The sequence below is a fragment of the Lithobates pipiens genome, unplaced genomic scaffold (genome assembly GCF_037356315.1).
Source record: "Lithobates pipiens isolate NorthernLeopardFrog02 unplaced genomic scaffold, aLitPip1_a1.2 Scaffold_19, whole genome shotgun sequence".
NCBI lineage: Eukaryota > Metazoa > Chordata > Amphibia > Anura > Ranidae > Lithobates > Lithobates pipiens.
This window is the reverse complement of record NW_027507764.1, coordinates 56,708,884-56,726,338: the sequence shown is the minus strand read 5'-3', so window position 1 is coordinate 56,726,338 and position 17,455 is coordinate 56,708,884. Positions and strand designations below refer to the sequence as shown.

The window sequence follows — 17,455 nt, the reverse complement described above, 5'->3', positions numbered from 1 at the left end:
GGTATTTACTTAATTTACATAAACTATTTGTGATTGTATATGTGGGAGAAGGGAGGAGGCATATGGTAGTTCAGTTAATGGGTGAAGGTGCACTTTAACAAAAGCTTGCACAGTTATTCTTTCTCTCTTACTAGCGGGTGTGATATGCCTCTCATTATCTCTGAAGGAGCGGGGAAGTAGTCCTCCTGTGTTAAAATTATGGTGGGTTTAATGTTTTGTATCCTTTTAATGGAACTTTTTTCAGATGAATCCTTTTATTTTAGTTAAAGTATGTAAATGAGGGGTTGAGGGGGTGGTGAAGGTTGAGTTGACAAGCTTCGCGGGCAATGTTCATATTGGTGACTTAATGTAATGCACTTTGTTTTCCTTTTTCTTCTTTATTTTTTGGGAAGGCTCACTGTATTGTGGTGAGTGGTCCTTACTGTTTGTTGTATATTATAAATGTTTTTCTAAAAACAATAAAAAATAATTTTTTCAAAAAAGAAAAACAAATGCTTGCTGGGTATATTCTACAGTCGATAAATGATCATCAGACTAAGGCTGGCCATACAACGTACAATTTTTGACTTTCCTTTAGAGTTACCAAAACCATATAATATGAGGTCAAACCGAAACCCTTTCAATTTGTATGAAATGAGGCAGCCCCTTGCACTACATATGTATAAAAAAAATTGAATCCTGCTAAACCAATGAAATATAAACTGTGTATCAGAATCACGTCAATCAGAGTGCATGGTCAGTACCGTAGCACAGTTCCTTTTCTCTTTTTCCATCCTTGCACTACATAGTTGAAGGTAAATCTAAAGAAAATTGAATAAGAAAATTGTATAATGTGTGGCCAGCCTAACACCGTACATGTTTGATGTCTGCTTTGTTTCACAACACATAAGCCCTTAACACTTGTTATCTTGCCATTAAAATATATTTTCCAGGAGACAAAACAAGTCACATCTTAAATAGTGCGGAGATGTAGCTTCTTCATCACAACACATCTGATCCTTCACATCCTCCTATAATTAGAAAATGATTAACAGACGGCTCCTCCCTATTTTCCCCGAATCATTAACTCTCGGTCAGAAGTGCCACTTCCATCATCATCCAGTCCCTCTAGGTTTATGGTAAGGAAGACTTAACGATGATCTTTTCGGTTCAGCTCGGATAACTTACCAGTTCTACAGAATTCTCCATCAAACAGCCATCAAAGCTCTGTTGACTTTCCAGCTGGTACCTCATTTCCATACAAAACAACCTTTCCAAATTCACCACTTTGTAATAAATAACTGAATATTGTAAGGGAGCACTATTGAATTCAAATTTAAGGAGGTTTCAAGTGTTCTTCCAGGTGAGGTCCAAATTTCAAGTTTGTGCTTGTAGTCACTGTATGAGGATTGTAGTCACTGTATTCCTATCAAAAAAAGAGAAATGTACAATTTCCATAGCATTTTAACAATATTTATTGTCAGGTTTTATATTTCCGCATCAGTGTCCCTTCTCAACGTATATGCCCATCAGAGTGCCTCTTTCCATAAAATGTGCCCATCAGAGTGCCCGTTTCCATAGTATGTGCCCATCAGCATGCCCCTTTCCACATATGCCCATCAGCATGCCCCTTTTCACAATATGTGCCCATCAGAGTGCCCCTTTTCACAATATGTGCCCATCAGAGTGCCCCTTTTCACAATATGTGTCCATCAGAGTGCCCCTTTTAACAATATGTGCCCATCAGAGTGCCCCTTTTCACAATATGTGCCCATCAGAGTGCCCCTTTTCACAATATGTGTCCATCAGAGTGCCCCTTTTCACAATATGTGTCCATCAGAGTGCCCCTTTTCACAATATGTGTCCATCAGAGTGCCCCTTTTTACAATATGTGCCCATCAGAGTGCCCCTTTCCACAATATGTGCCCATAAGAGTGCCCCTTTCTATAGAATGTTCCCATCAGAGTGCCCCTTTCCACAATATGTGCTCATCAGAGTCTCCCTTTCAATAATTTGTGGCCATCAGCGTACCCCTTTCTATAGTATGTGCCTATAATAGTGCCCCTTGACATAATATGTGCCCTTCAGCATGCCCCTGTAAACTGCACAACAGCATGTCAGTAAACAGCATACCTTAAGGGCAGGCAGGGAGCGAGAGCTGGGAGAGGCAGCAAGCTACAGGGCATGGGAGTTGCACCGAGAACCTTGCTGAAGGGTGGCGTACATGTGACCTCATTGGTTGCTAGGATGCCTGCAGTCCCAGCAACCGATGACTGCTGAGCAACAGGGATCTGGCACTTCCGACTGGCTGGATGACGGTCCGGAGAAGTATTCAGACTATGGTCCACTATTAAATGATGACTGCTGTAAGGGGATGAATTACAAACCAGGGGCCCACCTGTTATTGCTATCTGCAGTCTTGATGAATTTAACTCCATCTGACAGCACAAGATATTCTAAAACTATAAAAGGTCACTTAAGGCTCAACAGTATTGATTTCAATGAGATATTTCTACTGCAAAGCAGCAGTTTGATAACTTGAGTCATGCAGGAAAAAAATTAAACACAGGAAGTGGTACGCAAAAGCATAAAAAGAAACACCCTTTAAGAAGTGCAAACCTAATATTTAAAAAGAGAAAATGTCAATACAGAAATAAGGAAACTAACGTTTTCGAATGACCAAGCCCCAAGTTTACCTTGTGGCTAATGACCAATTACAAGTACCCGGCCGGTTTAATTTTAGTCAATTATTATTAGGTAATTATGCAAGGATGATAAAGACGACAGCAAAAACAGATGTGCAATGGTAGCTCCCATTTGTTTTACCATGGTGAGTTTCCTTGAACCCTTTGACTGGCAGGTCTGTCCTGGCCCCGGGTGGGGGGTCTCACACACAATTCGGTGGCTGCAGCCACCAGGACTGTGTGTAAATCTGGTGAGCAGACCCTTGTCTGTCAAGTGGAAGCAGTCTGGTGGCTGCGCCGCCATCATATTGCTTTTGTACACCAGTACCGGTATCCCGTCTTCCCCCCCTTCCCTGGTTCTGCTTGAGGGGTGGGAGAAGAGCAGACACACTTGCCCACACAGTGGGATGAACAGCTTCAGTTTCTCTCACTCTGAGGCCGAAGCTGGATGCCGCCAAGCACATCGTTACTGGGCTTCCCGATTGCTCGTGGAGACAGGAGGGGGGTAGGGGGCGGGACCCCTTTCCGCCACCTGTAAAACGTATTCTAGCAGAGTACTTTTACAAAAGAAAATTGTCACTGGGATCATAGTTGTAGTCTCAATCATGATCCGGTACAGCTGCTCCCCTACCTCAACGTGTATATATATATATATATATGGTGGCCAGTAAGTAAGCAGTTAAAAACCCTTCTGCATGCAGCTTGCCCCCCCCCCCCCAAATACATACCTGAGCCCTATGGACTCACAGAGTAGGGGTCAGGAGCTAGCACGCAGAAGCACCCCTATGCAGCTTTCTATGGGGGCACTTGGAGAAAGGGATGAGCCAGGAGCGGGAGACCCCAGACGAGGAGGATCGGGGCTGCTCTGCACAAAACCATTGCACAGAGCAGGCAAGTATAACATATTTATTATTTTAGTAACAAACTAAAATCCAACTTTTAATATCACTTTAAATGATATAGGCTAGGAAAAAGACAAAACTTACAACAGTGGCACAATATTTAATTAAAAAATATATACAAAATCATCACCTAAGCTTCACAAACCAATAAATGACAAAGAAGACAAAGAGAGCAAAAAGCATCATGTAGCAAAGAAGTTTGGTCTGGCTGCCTCTGGAGAGGGCTTTCAGTCGGCCCATTGTGGAGCCCAGGAGACCGCCTGTGGAGTCAAAGTCTGAATCCTGGAATTGAAAATGAAATGGGAATCAGTCAGCCTGCTACAGCTTAGTTCACACAGAACCCCAATATCACAGATGCTCCCTGGAGTGCCCCGAGGAACATCCCCATGGGCTGGTATGCATCTAAAGCAGGGTCGGCATCCCACTGGCTGCACCCGGCCTGGCCCACCACTGATAATTGTCTGGCCTGTCAGTGCTCATGATTAATTAATGGGCGCCCGGCCTGCGGACACGTTCTCCGCTGTATACTCTTCATTGGACAGCGGCGAGCGGCTGATATTACAGGGCTGGATGGGGGCGGGAACCAATGACTAACTTTTTACATTAAACAGCAGGTGATTGGTTGCTAGGATCACCCGACAACCAAACACCAAGCCTGTTAATGTAATAAAAATTAACTTCAGCAGTTCCCTCCCCTATGCAGCCCTGTGAGAGCCCTGCTCTCTGCTGTGCTCTACAACTGTGTAAGGTAGGAGAGTTCTACCTAGACAGTGCGTGCCTGTGTGTCCGTGGGGTGAGGTGCAGGGGACAGAGGACACTACAGTGTGGGGGGGGTGCAGGGGACAGGAAACTTGATGGGGGGAGAAAGATAAGCACTATTGGAGTGATGGAAAGGGGGACAAAGGACCTCTTCTCCCCCAGGGACAGGAACCCCATCTCCAGACCGTGCTGGCAACCAAGGATGGCATTGTCAGCTATCCTTGGGTGGCAGGATGGGGGTGGCGACAGTAAAATCCGAAATCCCTAGCCATATGTTCCCTCAGGGTGAACTGGCCTTGTATTAGTGAAGCACCTTAAAGTGAGGTAAACCTGTACTGTTATTATTACTAGGTTAGGGTTATTATTATCTTCATTTATTAGCAGGTGAATGCGGCCCTCCATGCATTCACATACATTGCATCCGGCTCTTAAGTGGAAAAGGGTTGTTGACCCCTGAAAGCAAAGCATGCTCAGGGAGGATCAATCAGTACACTGATCCCTGCACAAGTCCATAGGAGGATTCTGAAAGGCTTAGATCAGGGGTCCCCAACCCCAGGGCCGCGGACCAGCCTGTAGAGGACATGGCCACACAGCAGGAGACGAGCGGTGACTGCGGTCTGTGCGGCCCTATCACAGAACGTGGTTGCCACTCACCACCTGCTGTCCGCTATGCCCGTGTGTCCTCTCCCAGCTCTTCCACCTACCTGGCCAACAAAGTCATCCTATCAGCAAGGCAGGGGGAGGGAGGACCCACAGATCAGAGTTGAGAGCTCCTCCGACCCCCTGCCCCGCTGATAGGATGATATTGTTGGGCGGGCGGGGGACCCAGGAGAGGACACACAGACTGAGCACAGCCTCTTCCCTGTCAAAAGTAAGAGTCCTGTGCAGGGGAGGCATAGATTAGAATATAGGGAGAGGAAAGGGACGAGGGGGAGGGACTGTAGGGGCACCGTGATGGAGGAGGCAGAGATTGCTAGGGGCACTTTAACATAAAGGGTATGGTACTGTAAAGGGGCACTATAATCATTGCAGTCCCCTTTACATCACAGTCCCAGTTACATTAATGTAAAGGCGCACTGTGATATAAAAGGGGACTGCACTGTGGGGGGGTGGGCTATGATGTGAAGGTGAACTGAGGACACTGATATAAAGGGGGGGGGGGGGGGGGTTGTGGCGTGAAGGGATCTGGGAACAAACACCATGAATATCCCATCCCCTGGCATGTCCACCAACCACACAGCCCAGGATTATATATACATATACACACACACACACACACACACACACACAATATATATTTTTTTACCCCCTTCTGTTTTTTAAATTATATGTCTTTTTTTCAACCAGACTACGCAATGTAACTTCTTTCCAAGAACTCCTGATATGTTACTGTATACCTACTAAAAAGGGACTTCATTCCCTATAGACACCAATCAGATCTGAACTTTCAACATCCAACAGATACAGATCTGCTACAAAATACTCACCATCTCTCCCAGCAATTTATTGTGGTATTTCACTTCTGTACCAATATCAATGGAAAGCTAAAGAAGAAAAGAAAGCAAAATGTTACAGCATGTAACAAATAATGAGTTTTTCTGGTTTGCTCCATTTTGATCTGCTAAAACTATCAAGCGTAGTTTGTTATATCCATTTCATAGGCTCAAAAATAATAATGTTTACAGAAAACCTGTGATCTGATAATTCCTTGTACTCTCTGCCTGGACACAAGAAGGGGATATGGAGATGGAGGGGGGGAGAGAGATAAGGAGGTGTCTGTTTTTTTTATCAAACAGAAAAGAAAGAGGCAGGGCTGACACCACTTGCTTAGGTATTCAGATCTGAGTCGTCATGTCAAAGAGGAAGTTAGACGTACACTATAGATTATATGTGTATGCCGCTGCTCCATGCGGGTGCATCACACAAGCCCTTTCACATCCTGTGTATTCAGGTGCAAGAACCACTCATCCAGCCATATGGAACAAGTGCAATAGGAACCAAAGGCTGCACACTGGAAAAACTGCATCCACGTTATTCATAATCTTCAAAACATTGTATACAACAAACAGAGACACAATGGGAGCAAGGAAACAGTCAACGTGTTTCACTCTGCTGGAGCTTTTGCCTGACTAATGAATAAGCTCCAGCAGAGTGAAACGCGTTGACTATTTCCTTGCTCCCATAGTGTCTCTGTTTGTTGTATATAATGTTTAGAAAATTATGAATAATGTGGATGCAGTTTTTCCAGTGTGGAGCCCTTTGGATCCTATTGCACTTGTTCCCTAGAAGAACGCTACACTTATGGTAAATGAACAAATCATATTTGTACTTGTAGCATGTTTGAGCCTTTTGCTGCCACCGATACATGGCATACGCTTAGCAGCAGTGGGGGTTTTACAAACACTGTAAAAATGTAAATGTAAAATAATATGTACTCTCTGTACTATATTATTACCCCTTTTTCACAAAAAATTATTGAAAGTGAAAAATGTATGTAAAAATCGGACAAGCCGATTATCAGGTGGAATCTATCCAAAAGCTGTACAGTTGTCTGGCATGGCGGGTGCTTCTGGGTAAAGGGGAGGAATTGATTTGTATGACATCACTTCTGAGTTTGCCTGTCATTTTTCCCAGCTGTGGTGGCCGGGGAGGAGGCTAATGGAGTGTGACCTGTGCTCCATTAGCATCAGTGGAGGGCAGGTGAGACATCAGGTCTTAGCCCTTGTACACACGGTTGGACATTCCGACAACAAAATCCGTCAGATTTTGTCCAAAAGTAGTGTTGCATACACACGGTCGGACAAAGTTGTCGGAAAATCCGATCGTTCTGAACGTGATGACGTTTTTTTTCGTTACGACGGGACTACGTTCAGGCTAGTAGCCAATAGCTTTGGTCTAGGAATTTGATCTGAGCATGCGTGGCACTTTGTCCGATCAGAATTCTCCACAAATGATCGGACAAAGTCCAATCGGATCATGTTGTCGGAAAATTTTATAGCCCAGCTCTAAAACTTTGTCGGTCTGATATTCCGACGGCGATGGTCCGATCGGACATTTTCCATCGGAATGTCCAACCGTGTGTACAAGGGCTAAAAGATGACTGAGGTTTCATTAAGGCTACTTTCTCACTGGGGCTATTTTTAGTGCTGCTTTACCGTCGTTTTAGCGGCGCCATTCATTGTTTCTATTCATTTTTAGCAGGGCGGTTTTAACCCCCACTAGCGGACAAAAAAGGGTTAAAACTGCCCACAAAGTGCCGCTGCCACATTGTTTTCAACTGCAAATATGCGGCTTGCAGGACTTTTTTTACCGTCCTGCAACTGCACCGCTCAAGTGTGAAAACCCTCGGGCTTTCACACTGGAGACACAGGAGAGGCTCTTTCCCGGTGCTATACAGGCACTATTTTTAGCGCTGTAGCGCCTGTAATGCGCCTCAGTGTGAAAGTAGCCTAAATCAATATTAAAGTTACAGTCAAGTACTCAGGGGTCTCAAACTGTTGCAAAATTGCAAGTCCCATGAGGCATTGCAAGGCTGACAGTTACAAGCATGACTCCCACAGGCAGAGGCATGCTGGGACTTGTAGTTTTGCAGCAGCTGGAAGGCCGCCAGTTTGAGACCCCTGGCACATACGAATGTAAAAACACTGTAAGGGGGTGCCGAGGTAAAAAAAAAAAAAAAAACGTAGATTGTGCTGCATGTACGCTGCTACAGTGATCTCCATGTCCTTCCAGATCCTACGCCAGCTGAGCGGCTGCCCTGATGCATTGTGCATAATCAGGAGGAGGCCGGCGGCTTGGCACAGGTTCCATTTACAGAATGCTTTGCAGTTACAAAGCATTCTCTGATTGGACAAGGTGAAGAGTGTGACATCACCATCCTGCGTCTCCACCTTATCTAATACAAGAGTGCTATGCATTCATTGAGAAAATAAATTGTGCCCGTACCAAGCAGATGATTTCCTACTGTATGTTCACAATGGAACAGAGCAGCTACTCAGCACAGGACCCAGAGGTGGAGATCACTGGAGTAGTGACGATTTCCGACTTCCGGGGGGGGGGGGCCAGCTAGGTATGGTATATACAAGGTTACACTGGCAAAAGCTGGAACAATGTAACCATGCATAACATATCCATACCTGGAATTCTCATATGTATTACCGAGTAAAACTAAAACCCCGTACACACAATCGGATTTTCTGACGGGAAATGTGTGATGTCAGGCTGTTGGCGGACAATACGACAGTGTGTACACTCCATCAGACAATTGTTGTCGGGCTTTCCGCCAACAAATGTTGGCTAGCATGTTTTCAAATTTTCCGCCAACAAATGTGTGTTGTCGGATTTTCTGATTGTGCGTACACAATTCCGTTGGACAAAAGTCCAAAGTACCAACACGCATGCTCGGAAGCAGAAGCGGTTGGTCTTGTAAACTAGCGCTCGTAATGGAGAATTAACATTTGTGACGTGAATTATGAAATCTCGAAATGCAGCGCACAATTTTCTTCTTTAACCGGTTCCCGACCAGCGCACGCTGATGTACATCGGCAGGATGGCACGGGCAGGCATACTGGCGTATAGGTACGTCCAATCTTCAATGCCGCCCTGCCATCGTGAGCGTGCCTCCGCCGGCGTGCTCGCATGCCATCGGGACACCCGTGAGTCCGGTCGCGGGTCCCGCGGACTTGATCGTCTCACGGGGCGGCTGAATGGAGAAATGCTGTTGTAAACCGCATTTCTCCATTCTGCCTAGCAACTAGTGACGCTGATCTCTGCTCCATGTGATTGGAGCAGAGATCAGTGTTCACTAAATGAAAGCCCAACCCCCCCACAGTTAGTAACACACCCCTAGGAACACTTAACCCCTACACTGCCACCCACTGGTTAACCCCTTCACTGCCAGTGTCATTTACACAGGAATCACTGCATTTATATAGCAGTGATTGCTGTATAAATGACAATGGTCCCAAAAATGTTCGATGTGTCCGCCATTATGTCGCAGTCACAATAAAAAAATAAAAAAAAAATAATAAATAAATAAATAAATCGCTGATCGCCGCCATTACTAGTTAAAAAAATAAAATAATAAAAAAATTATTAATAAAAATTCCATAAAACTATCCCTATTTTGTAAACGCTATAAACCAATCAATAATTGCTTATTGCGATTTTTTTACCAAAAATATGTAGAAGAATACGTATCGGCCTAAACTGAGGGAAAAAAAATGTTTTTTTATATATTTTGGGGATATTTATTATAACAAAAAGTAAAAAATAATGCGTTTTTTTCAAAATTGTCGCTCTATTTTTGTTTATAGCGCAAAAAATAAAAACCACAGGGTGATCAAATACCACCAAAAGAAAGCTCTATTTGTGGGGGAAAAAAAGGACGTCAATTTTGTTTGGGAGCCACGTCGCACGACTGCGCAATTGTCAGTTAAAGCAACGCAGAATCGCAAAAAGTGGTCTGGTTTTTCACCAGCAAAATGGTCCGGTCTGTAAGTGGTTAATGGGATAATAATGAAGCTGCTTTGCTGGTGATACTGATGGAGTTATTGCAAATTAATTTTCAAAGACCTTTTTTTCCTAGTGATATCAAGAATAATATTTAATTATAATATAATTAAGTTTTTAAGATCAAAGATACAACTATGTTGGTGTCCCTTGTTAATTTTACATTGTATTTTTTAAATTGTAATTGCCTACTCCCAAACTGTCATTTGAAGTAAAACACATAGCCAAGTATTATTCTACACTATTTTTTTTTTTATTTTGCATTAAAAAAATAAAATAAAAATTAGACATGCTATCTGCCAATAGAACTTAACCAAAAAGTGCATTCTATGCCTCCAAAAATATAGAAAACATAACAAATCAAATCATTATTCAACCAAAAAAATTATGTCAAAGCAAGAACTTCAAAGCCAATAATAAATAACACGTTATCTCCTCCGATTCCACAGCATGTCTGGCTGATGGCCGTTCAGAAACTAACTGAAAAGCACTAAATGAAAAACGCGAAAAGAAAAGCGCAAATCAACACTCACCAAACTTCTAATAACACAAAATTAGCAGAAGGAGCCCAAAGGGTGGTGCTAAAGAGGTGAAAAGCCACGTAGTACATCACTACTTTTGTAATTGTTGGCCAACATTTGTGTGACCGTGTGTATGCCAGACAAGTTTGAGCCAACACCCTTCGGACGAAATTCCACGGTTGTGTTGGCGGAAAGTCCGATCGTGTGTACGAGGCATAAGACTTTGACACGCACTCCTATCCTGTCCTGGCTATACCCGCTCTTTAAACTGATCTCAGCTGATCTGTGTAGGAAAAGTAAAGGCGATTTGTCAATGTTGATTCAGAGACTGAAGTTCAAACACATCTCTGAGGACTATGACCAACACTGTGCGAGTGACACATACGCTGCATACAATCGCAGGCTTAGCAACACAATGAGAATAAGCTGCTTGTTGTGGTGATTCAGACACACCAAACACGTACGGCCGGTCACTTCAATCCACCCCCCAGTGCTAATCTTAGCTCTTACTGGCTGCAGATGATGCCATTTCACTGTACAGTCTATTTCATTGCATCTGCACAGTAATCTATATGTGTGACAGATCACACAAGATACAAAGAATGTATAATCATTGAAAGGGTTGTAAAAAATGGGGGATCGGAAGCCGATTGTATAAAATGCCACTGTAACCGCTTGCCGAGCAGCTGCCATCATTATACTACGGCAGGTTGTCTTGTTCCTGCAAATTGCTGTACTTCGGTCCCTTTACCAGCTATAGCAGGCGCATGCCCATTGCACGATGGGGGATCTGATGCGTGGCCAGCGGCTGCGATCGCTCCACAGAGAGCCAGAACGGGGATCTCTCAATGTAAACAGACAGATCCCCGTTCTGTCAGGGGAGTTCAGAGTGATCGTCTGTTCCTAGGGATCAGGAACAGCGATCTGTCTGTACTTCCAGTCAGTCCTCTCCCTCCCTCACAGTTAGAAACTCCTTCCCTGCCAGTGTCATTCATACAGTAATCAGTGCATTTTTATAGCCCTGATCGAATAAAAGTGGAGCTACACATTAAAGTATAACTAAGGGCAAAACTTTTTTTTAGTTTTGGATAGATTGGAGAGGGATTAGAACCCCTGTCAATTTTTGGAACAAAGAATCTTCGGATCGGCAGAACACCCACACAGAAAGTAAAGTATAAAGTCTTTATTGAAGCATAAATATTAAAGCACTGGATGGGTACAAGCAGGGGAAATGTAGGTAGGTTGACGCGTTTCACACTATAGAAGTGCTTTGTCAAAACCTGTCAATTGTTATTGCTGTCTGAGCCCCCATTACGGAGATTCCCCCTCTCTATTTGTCCCGATTACTATTATCATTAAAAGTGAAAGTAAAATAAATAAATAAATCTGTCACCAGATAAGTAAGAGGGGGCATTTTCCAATGGGGACACTAGTTCTGGCGACCGGGGGGGGGGGGGGGGATATTCCCTTAATTTGCAGAGATTTCCTCTCACTTCCTGCCTTGTCTATGGGACAGGAAGTGAAGGTTAATCTCCCAATAGGACACAGATAGCAAAAAAAAACCTGACAGGGGTTATAACTCTTCCTTACTCTATCCAAAATGGGAAAAAAAAAAAAAAAAGGTGGTGGTCTTGCCCATAGTTCTACTTTAACCACTTGTGGACCACCAGCAATACATTCACTGCTGGTGGACAGCTCCCCCATGCATGGCAACATACTGGTACAACATGTCAAACTTCTGGGCTTAGGTGTGTGTGCATTGCACATGACCCCTGATGGCTAAGTCCCACTGTAGTCAATCACAGCAGAGCCGGCGGGTAGGGGCGTACACCCAGAACCAAGCCACATCATACAGGTCTGTTACAGTGCCTGTACAAGGCAGCCTGCTGCAGTATATGTACTGAGGTAGGTCGGCAAGTGGTTATGGGTTGGGTAGAAGGATGAGCTCAGGCATGCTCACAAACAGCATGTGTAGAGCCCGCCAAAAAGTCTGCACTGCGCTGATCACAGGCAACAAGACTTTTCCTGATCTCTGCAGCCAGGACAATGTCTCACTGCCTGTGATTAGCGCTCTGCAGTGCCGACAAAACTCTGGATGGGTGCACACCGGAAAAAGACTTAAAATCTTGTATTTTATTGAAAATCGTAGGTCACATCACATCACATGGTCCACAGCAAAGGAAAAGGGTGCAAAATCTGATGCGTTTCGCACTGGAATCAGTGCTTACTCATAGCTATTACTCAAAGCTATGAGTAAGCACTGATTCCAGTGTGAAACGTGTCAGCAAGCATTTTTGCACCCTTTTCCTTTGCTGTGGACCATGTGATGTGATGTGACCTACGATTTTCAATAAAATACAAGATTTTAAGTCTTTTTCCGGTGTGCGCCCATCCAGAGTTTTGTCCTGCCTACCTACCTTTTGTGTATCAGCCAGCACCTGGGGCTCACTGATAGCCCTCCAGGGCAAAAGCTCTTTCTCCTATCTTGGAGCCGAGGTTTCCCTTTCTGAGCTCATCCTTAGTTGAGTATAGGAATCAGAATACATGTAATCTAGAAGCAGGTCCCCTGACGCTTCCAATGGGGAAATCTTTGTCACAGCGCCAACTCACTATGAGGGGATCTGGCTGACACTGGAAAGGTATCATCTTCCGGTTGAGCCTACATGACAGGAAGTGAAGTGCGCACTCACCCGCCATGTCCTGTATGCACGCTCACCGCGCAAGACTCCACTGCTGAAAGAAAAACATGTTGAAGCTACAAAACATTTACACAAACACGTGAAATATTGTGAGGATATAGTCTGGTCAGATGAGACCACACTTGAACTCTTTGGATGCCATAATAGACACCATGTTTGGGGGTCAAATGGCACATCCCCCCCCAAAAAACACCCCCCATACCAACAGTGAAGTTTGGTGGTGGGAACATCATGGTGTGGGGCTGTTTTTCAGCATACAGTACTGGCAAACTTCATATCATTGAAGGATGAATGAAAAAATATACCAAGATATTCTTGATGGAAATCTGCTGCCATCTACCAGGATGATGAAGATGAAACGATGGCGGACGTTTGAGGAAGACAATGATCCCAACACACAAAGCCAAGGAAACTCTCAATTGGTTTTAAAGAAAGAAAATAAAGCTGCTATAATGGCCCAGCCAATCACCTGACTTGAATCCAATAGAAAATCTATGGAAAGAATTAAAGCGGAGTTCCGGACAACTGTTTATTTTTATTTTTTATTGATCCGAGCATTATTAATTTTTAAATTAAAAAAGGATTATACAAGGTTAATTGAGGATCTTTCTAAAATATAAACCGAATACTTACAATTCTCTCCCTCCTGTCGTGGCCGTTGCCATCGTGCTTGTGGGGCATGTGAAGTCCAATCAATATCTCTTCCTGAGAAAGCATTGGAGAGGTGCCTGCTGGGTAACCAGCAGGCACCTCTCGATCGATTCACCCGTGGCCGTAGGGCCGATTGTTTCTTAAATTGCCATAAGAAACAGACGGCGACGGAGGAAGGTACCGCCCGTTGGGGAAATTGGGGACTTCGGGGAAATGATATGCTCGGGGGAGGGGGTTGAGTAACAAGGCGCTCCACAGACCAGGAAGTGGCAAATTAGGAGGACTACATGGCAACAGGACGATTCTGGTAAGTGTAAAAGAAAAGAAAAAAAAATTTCCTCCAAATTTTTTTTTTATAGGTTTAGAGGAGTCCGATTCTGAAAAAAAAATTTCAAGGTGGAACTTCGCTTTAAGACCAGAGTTCATAGAAGACGCCCACGGAACCTTCAAGATTTGAAGAGTGTTTGTGTGGAGGAATGGGACAAAATCACACCTGAGCGACGCATGCGATTAGTTCCTCCATACAGGAGGCGTCTTGAAGCTGTCATTACCAACAAAGGATTTTGTACCAAGTATTAAATGCATTTCAGTTAGCGTGTTCAATGTTTTTTCACTCTGTCCTTCCATTTTATTACACAAAACTTCCTTTTTAAACGTATTTGTTTTGGTTTCTTTGTATGTATGGATCACATGGGTTGTTACCAACGTGGTAAGAATTTCATGAATACCCTCTATTAGAAATATATTTACCGGGACAAATGTGTTCAATACATATTTGACCCGCTGTAAAAAAAAAAAAAAGTTTTTCCTTTAGTTCCACTTTAAAGGGATAGTCCACCTTTACCAAAAAACTGCCCATGCAAGTAAGGGGTGTCTTCAGATAAATACAAGGTGTGCAGCTCTGAGCGGAGTTGAATTATGCCCTTGTTATAGGTGTACACCATTTATGTACCTCATGAGGCCTGACTGAAAAACTCCCCGAGGCGGCATCTTCCCATCCTGCCCTGTTAGGACGTCGCTAAAACATGTCCAGCTGTTACTGTTCACCTCCAGCATGAGCTCCTTCTCTGAATCTCCCCTCAAAATGTGTTATTCCCCCAGGTACATGCCTCATGAAGCCTGGCTGGAAAACTCCAAAGACATTGCAAAGTGAGGCCTAGTCGTCACCGATCACCTCCACCATCACAGGAGTGAGCCCCTTCTCTGACTCAGACCCCCTTACACACCCCTTCTTACTCTTGATACAGCAGTTCTGAGCTTAGGGATTGTGAGCTCACTCGTAATGGGAGGAGGTGAGCAGTAACAGCTGGGTGTGTCTTAGCAACGTCCTAGCAACAAGGCAGGACAGGTTAGATGCGATCTCTGGGAGTTATATAGGTGTAGGCCATTTACATACCTCCTGAAGCCTGACTGGAATACTCCTAAGACGTTGCTAAGAGACACCTAGCCACTACTGATCACCTTCACCATCACAGGAGTGAGCTCTTCCCCTGACTCAGACCCCCTCACATACTGCTCCTTTCCCCTGATGGAGTAGCTCTGAACTCAGAGTTGGAGAGCTCCATCCTGCGATGGTGGAGGTGAGCAGTAGCGGCTAGGCCTCACTTAGCAACGTCTTTAGTTAGGCTTCAGGCGGTACATAAATGGCCTACACCTATACAACTCCCAGTTATTGCATTTACCTGTTCTGCCTTGTTGCTAGGACGTTGCTAAGACACACCCTGCTGTTGCTGCTCACCTCCACCATCACAGGAGTGAGCTCTTCCTCTTATTCCGACCCCCTCACCTACTCCTTTTTTGCCCTGATGGAGTATCTCTGAGCTCAGAGTTGGAGAGCTCCATCCTCTGATGGTGGAGGTGGACAATAGTGACTAGGCCTCTCTTAGCAACGTCTTAGGAATATTCCAGTCAGGCTTCCAGAGGTACGTAAATGGCCTTCACCTATATAATTCCCAGAGATTGCATCTCCCTGCCCTGCATTGTTGCTAGGATGTTGCCAAGACACTCCCAGCTGTTATTGCCCACCTCCTCCATCACAGGATCAAGCTCACAATCCCTGAGCTCAGGGCTCCCGCATCGGAGGGGGGTATGTGAGGGGGTCCGAGTCAGAGAAAGATCTCACTCCTGCAATGGTGAACGGTGATGACTAGGCCTCACTTAGCAACTTCCTGGGAGTATTCCAGTCAGGCTATATGAGGTACATAAATGGGAGAACCCCAAACGTTGGGTTGTCACCAGAAGAGTAGAGGGGAAACCATCCAATGGGGACACTGGTTGTGGTGACATTTAGGTTTCCTCTCACTTCCTGTTTTGTCTTTGGGACAGGAAGTGAAGGGAAATCTCACCAATAGCAAAAACATCTGGCAGAAGTCATAACCCTCCATTATCCAAGATGAGGGGGGGGGGGGGGGGAGGGAGTGTTTTGTCTTTAGTTACTTTATTGGCAGGGGCAGTCTATGAGAAGGGGCAGTGTAGGTATCACAGGACCTGTAACTGTAAACAGCTGGAACACACACAATCACCATCTCTATGGGAGGACTCCATTTCCCATCATGCCCCGCATCCTCTCCCGGCCTATAGCAATGTGCGGTGCATGCTGGGAGATGGAGTCCGGAGCCCCCCTCTGCTGTACGGCGGCCCGGGGGAGTCACACTTACTGACTTCAGGGCGTTCGCTTTGAGGCGGAGGCTCTCGGTCAGCCTATCGTTCTCTTGTTCATAGACGTTGTAGCCGCTCATCTCCGGGCGGCCGTCTCTGTGCTTCATCCCGTCCCGGTCCATGCTGGCCGCTCAGACATCCAACACACACTGACTACGTGTCCTGAGGAGGGGGGGAGGAGTACGGAGAGCGGGAGGAGACAAGACTGTGCACTGCGCGTTCTCCTCCCACTAACCTCACCGATCAGTACAATGTATGAGGGGAAGCACAGCATCCTCCCAATCACCTCACCGATCTGTACAATGTATGAGGGAGAGCACAGCAACCTCTCAATCACCTCACCGATCTGTACAATGTATGAGGGAGAGCACAGCATCCTCCCAATCACCTCACCGATCTGTACAATGTATGAGGGAGAGCACAGCATCCTCCCAATCACCTCACCGATCTGTACAATGTATGAGGGAGAGCACAGCATCCTCCCAATCACCTCACCGATCTGTACAATGTATGAGGGTAGAGCACAGCAACCTCCCAATCACCTCACCGATCTGTACAATGTATGAGGGTAGAGCACAGCAACCTCCCAATCACCTCACCGATCTGTACAATGTATGAGGGTAGAGCACAGCAACCTCCCAATCACCTCACCGATCTGTACAATGTATGAGGGAGAGCACAGCAACCTCCCAATCACCTCACCGATCTGTACAATGTATGAGGGTATCAGAATAAGTATTAAGGGGTTATTCCTGCGCCTAATCAGGGAAGAGAACAAGGATCTAATTTTGTACTGCTGCATACACTGGAAGTGGGGTACTTGAACCCTTTTTACAGGAAAAATATATAAGAAGTAGTGTTGCGCAGTACTGGGTTGGGTGATATTATCCTGAGAGGTTAGTAAATTCTGTCCACATCACAATAATTAAAGTTAGATGTGTTATCGCCCAGACTAAAAGGGGATATATGGGCGGCTAAAATTGGCGAAATAATATGAAAAAAATGATGCTCAAGTGTGAACGAATATGAGTGGGTGACTTCTACGTCACAATGTGAATAGCAAAGTATATCCAATGGTAAGCAAAATAAAT

At 44.9% G+C, this 17,455-nt stretch overlaps 1 protein-coding gene across 1 annotated transcript; it reads right to left on the bottom strand.

Annotated features, from left to right (window-relative positions):
* Positions 1–3,645: 3,645 nt before the first annotated feature.
* On the bottom strand, positions 3,646–16,572 carry BET1 (Bet1 golgi vesicular membrane trafficking protein). The gene is made up of 3 exons (XM_077490773.1): positions 16,364–16,572; positions 5,812–5,868; positions 3,646–3,847 (listed from the first exon to the last, which is right to left on the bottom strand). The coding sequence occupies exons 1-3, from the start codon at positions 16,484–16,486 to the stop codon at positions 3,692–3,694; spliced, it is 336 nt and encodes a 111-aa protein (XP_077346899.1). The 5' UTR covers positions 16,487–16,572; the 3' UTR covers positions 3,646–3,691.
* Positions 16,573–17,455: the final 883 nt, after the last annotated feature.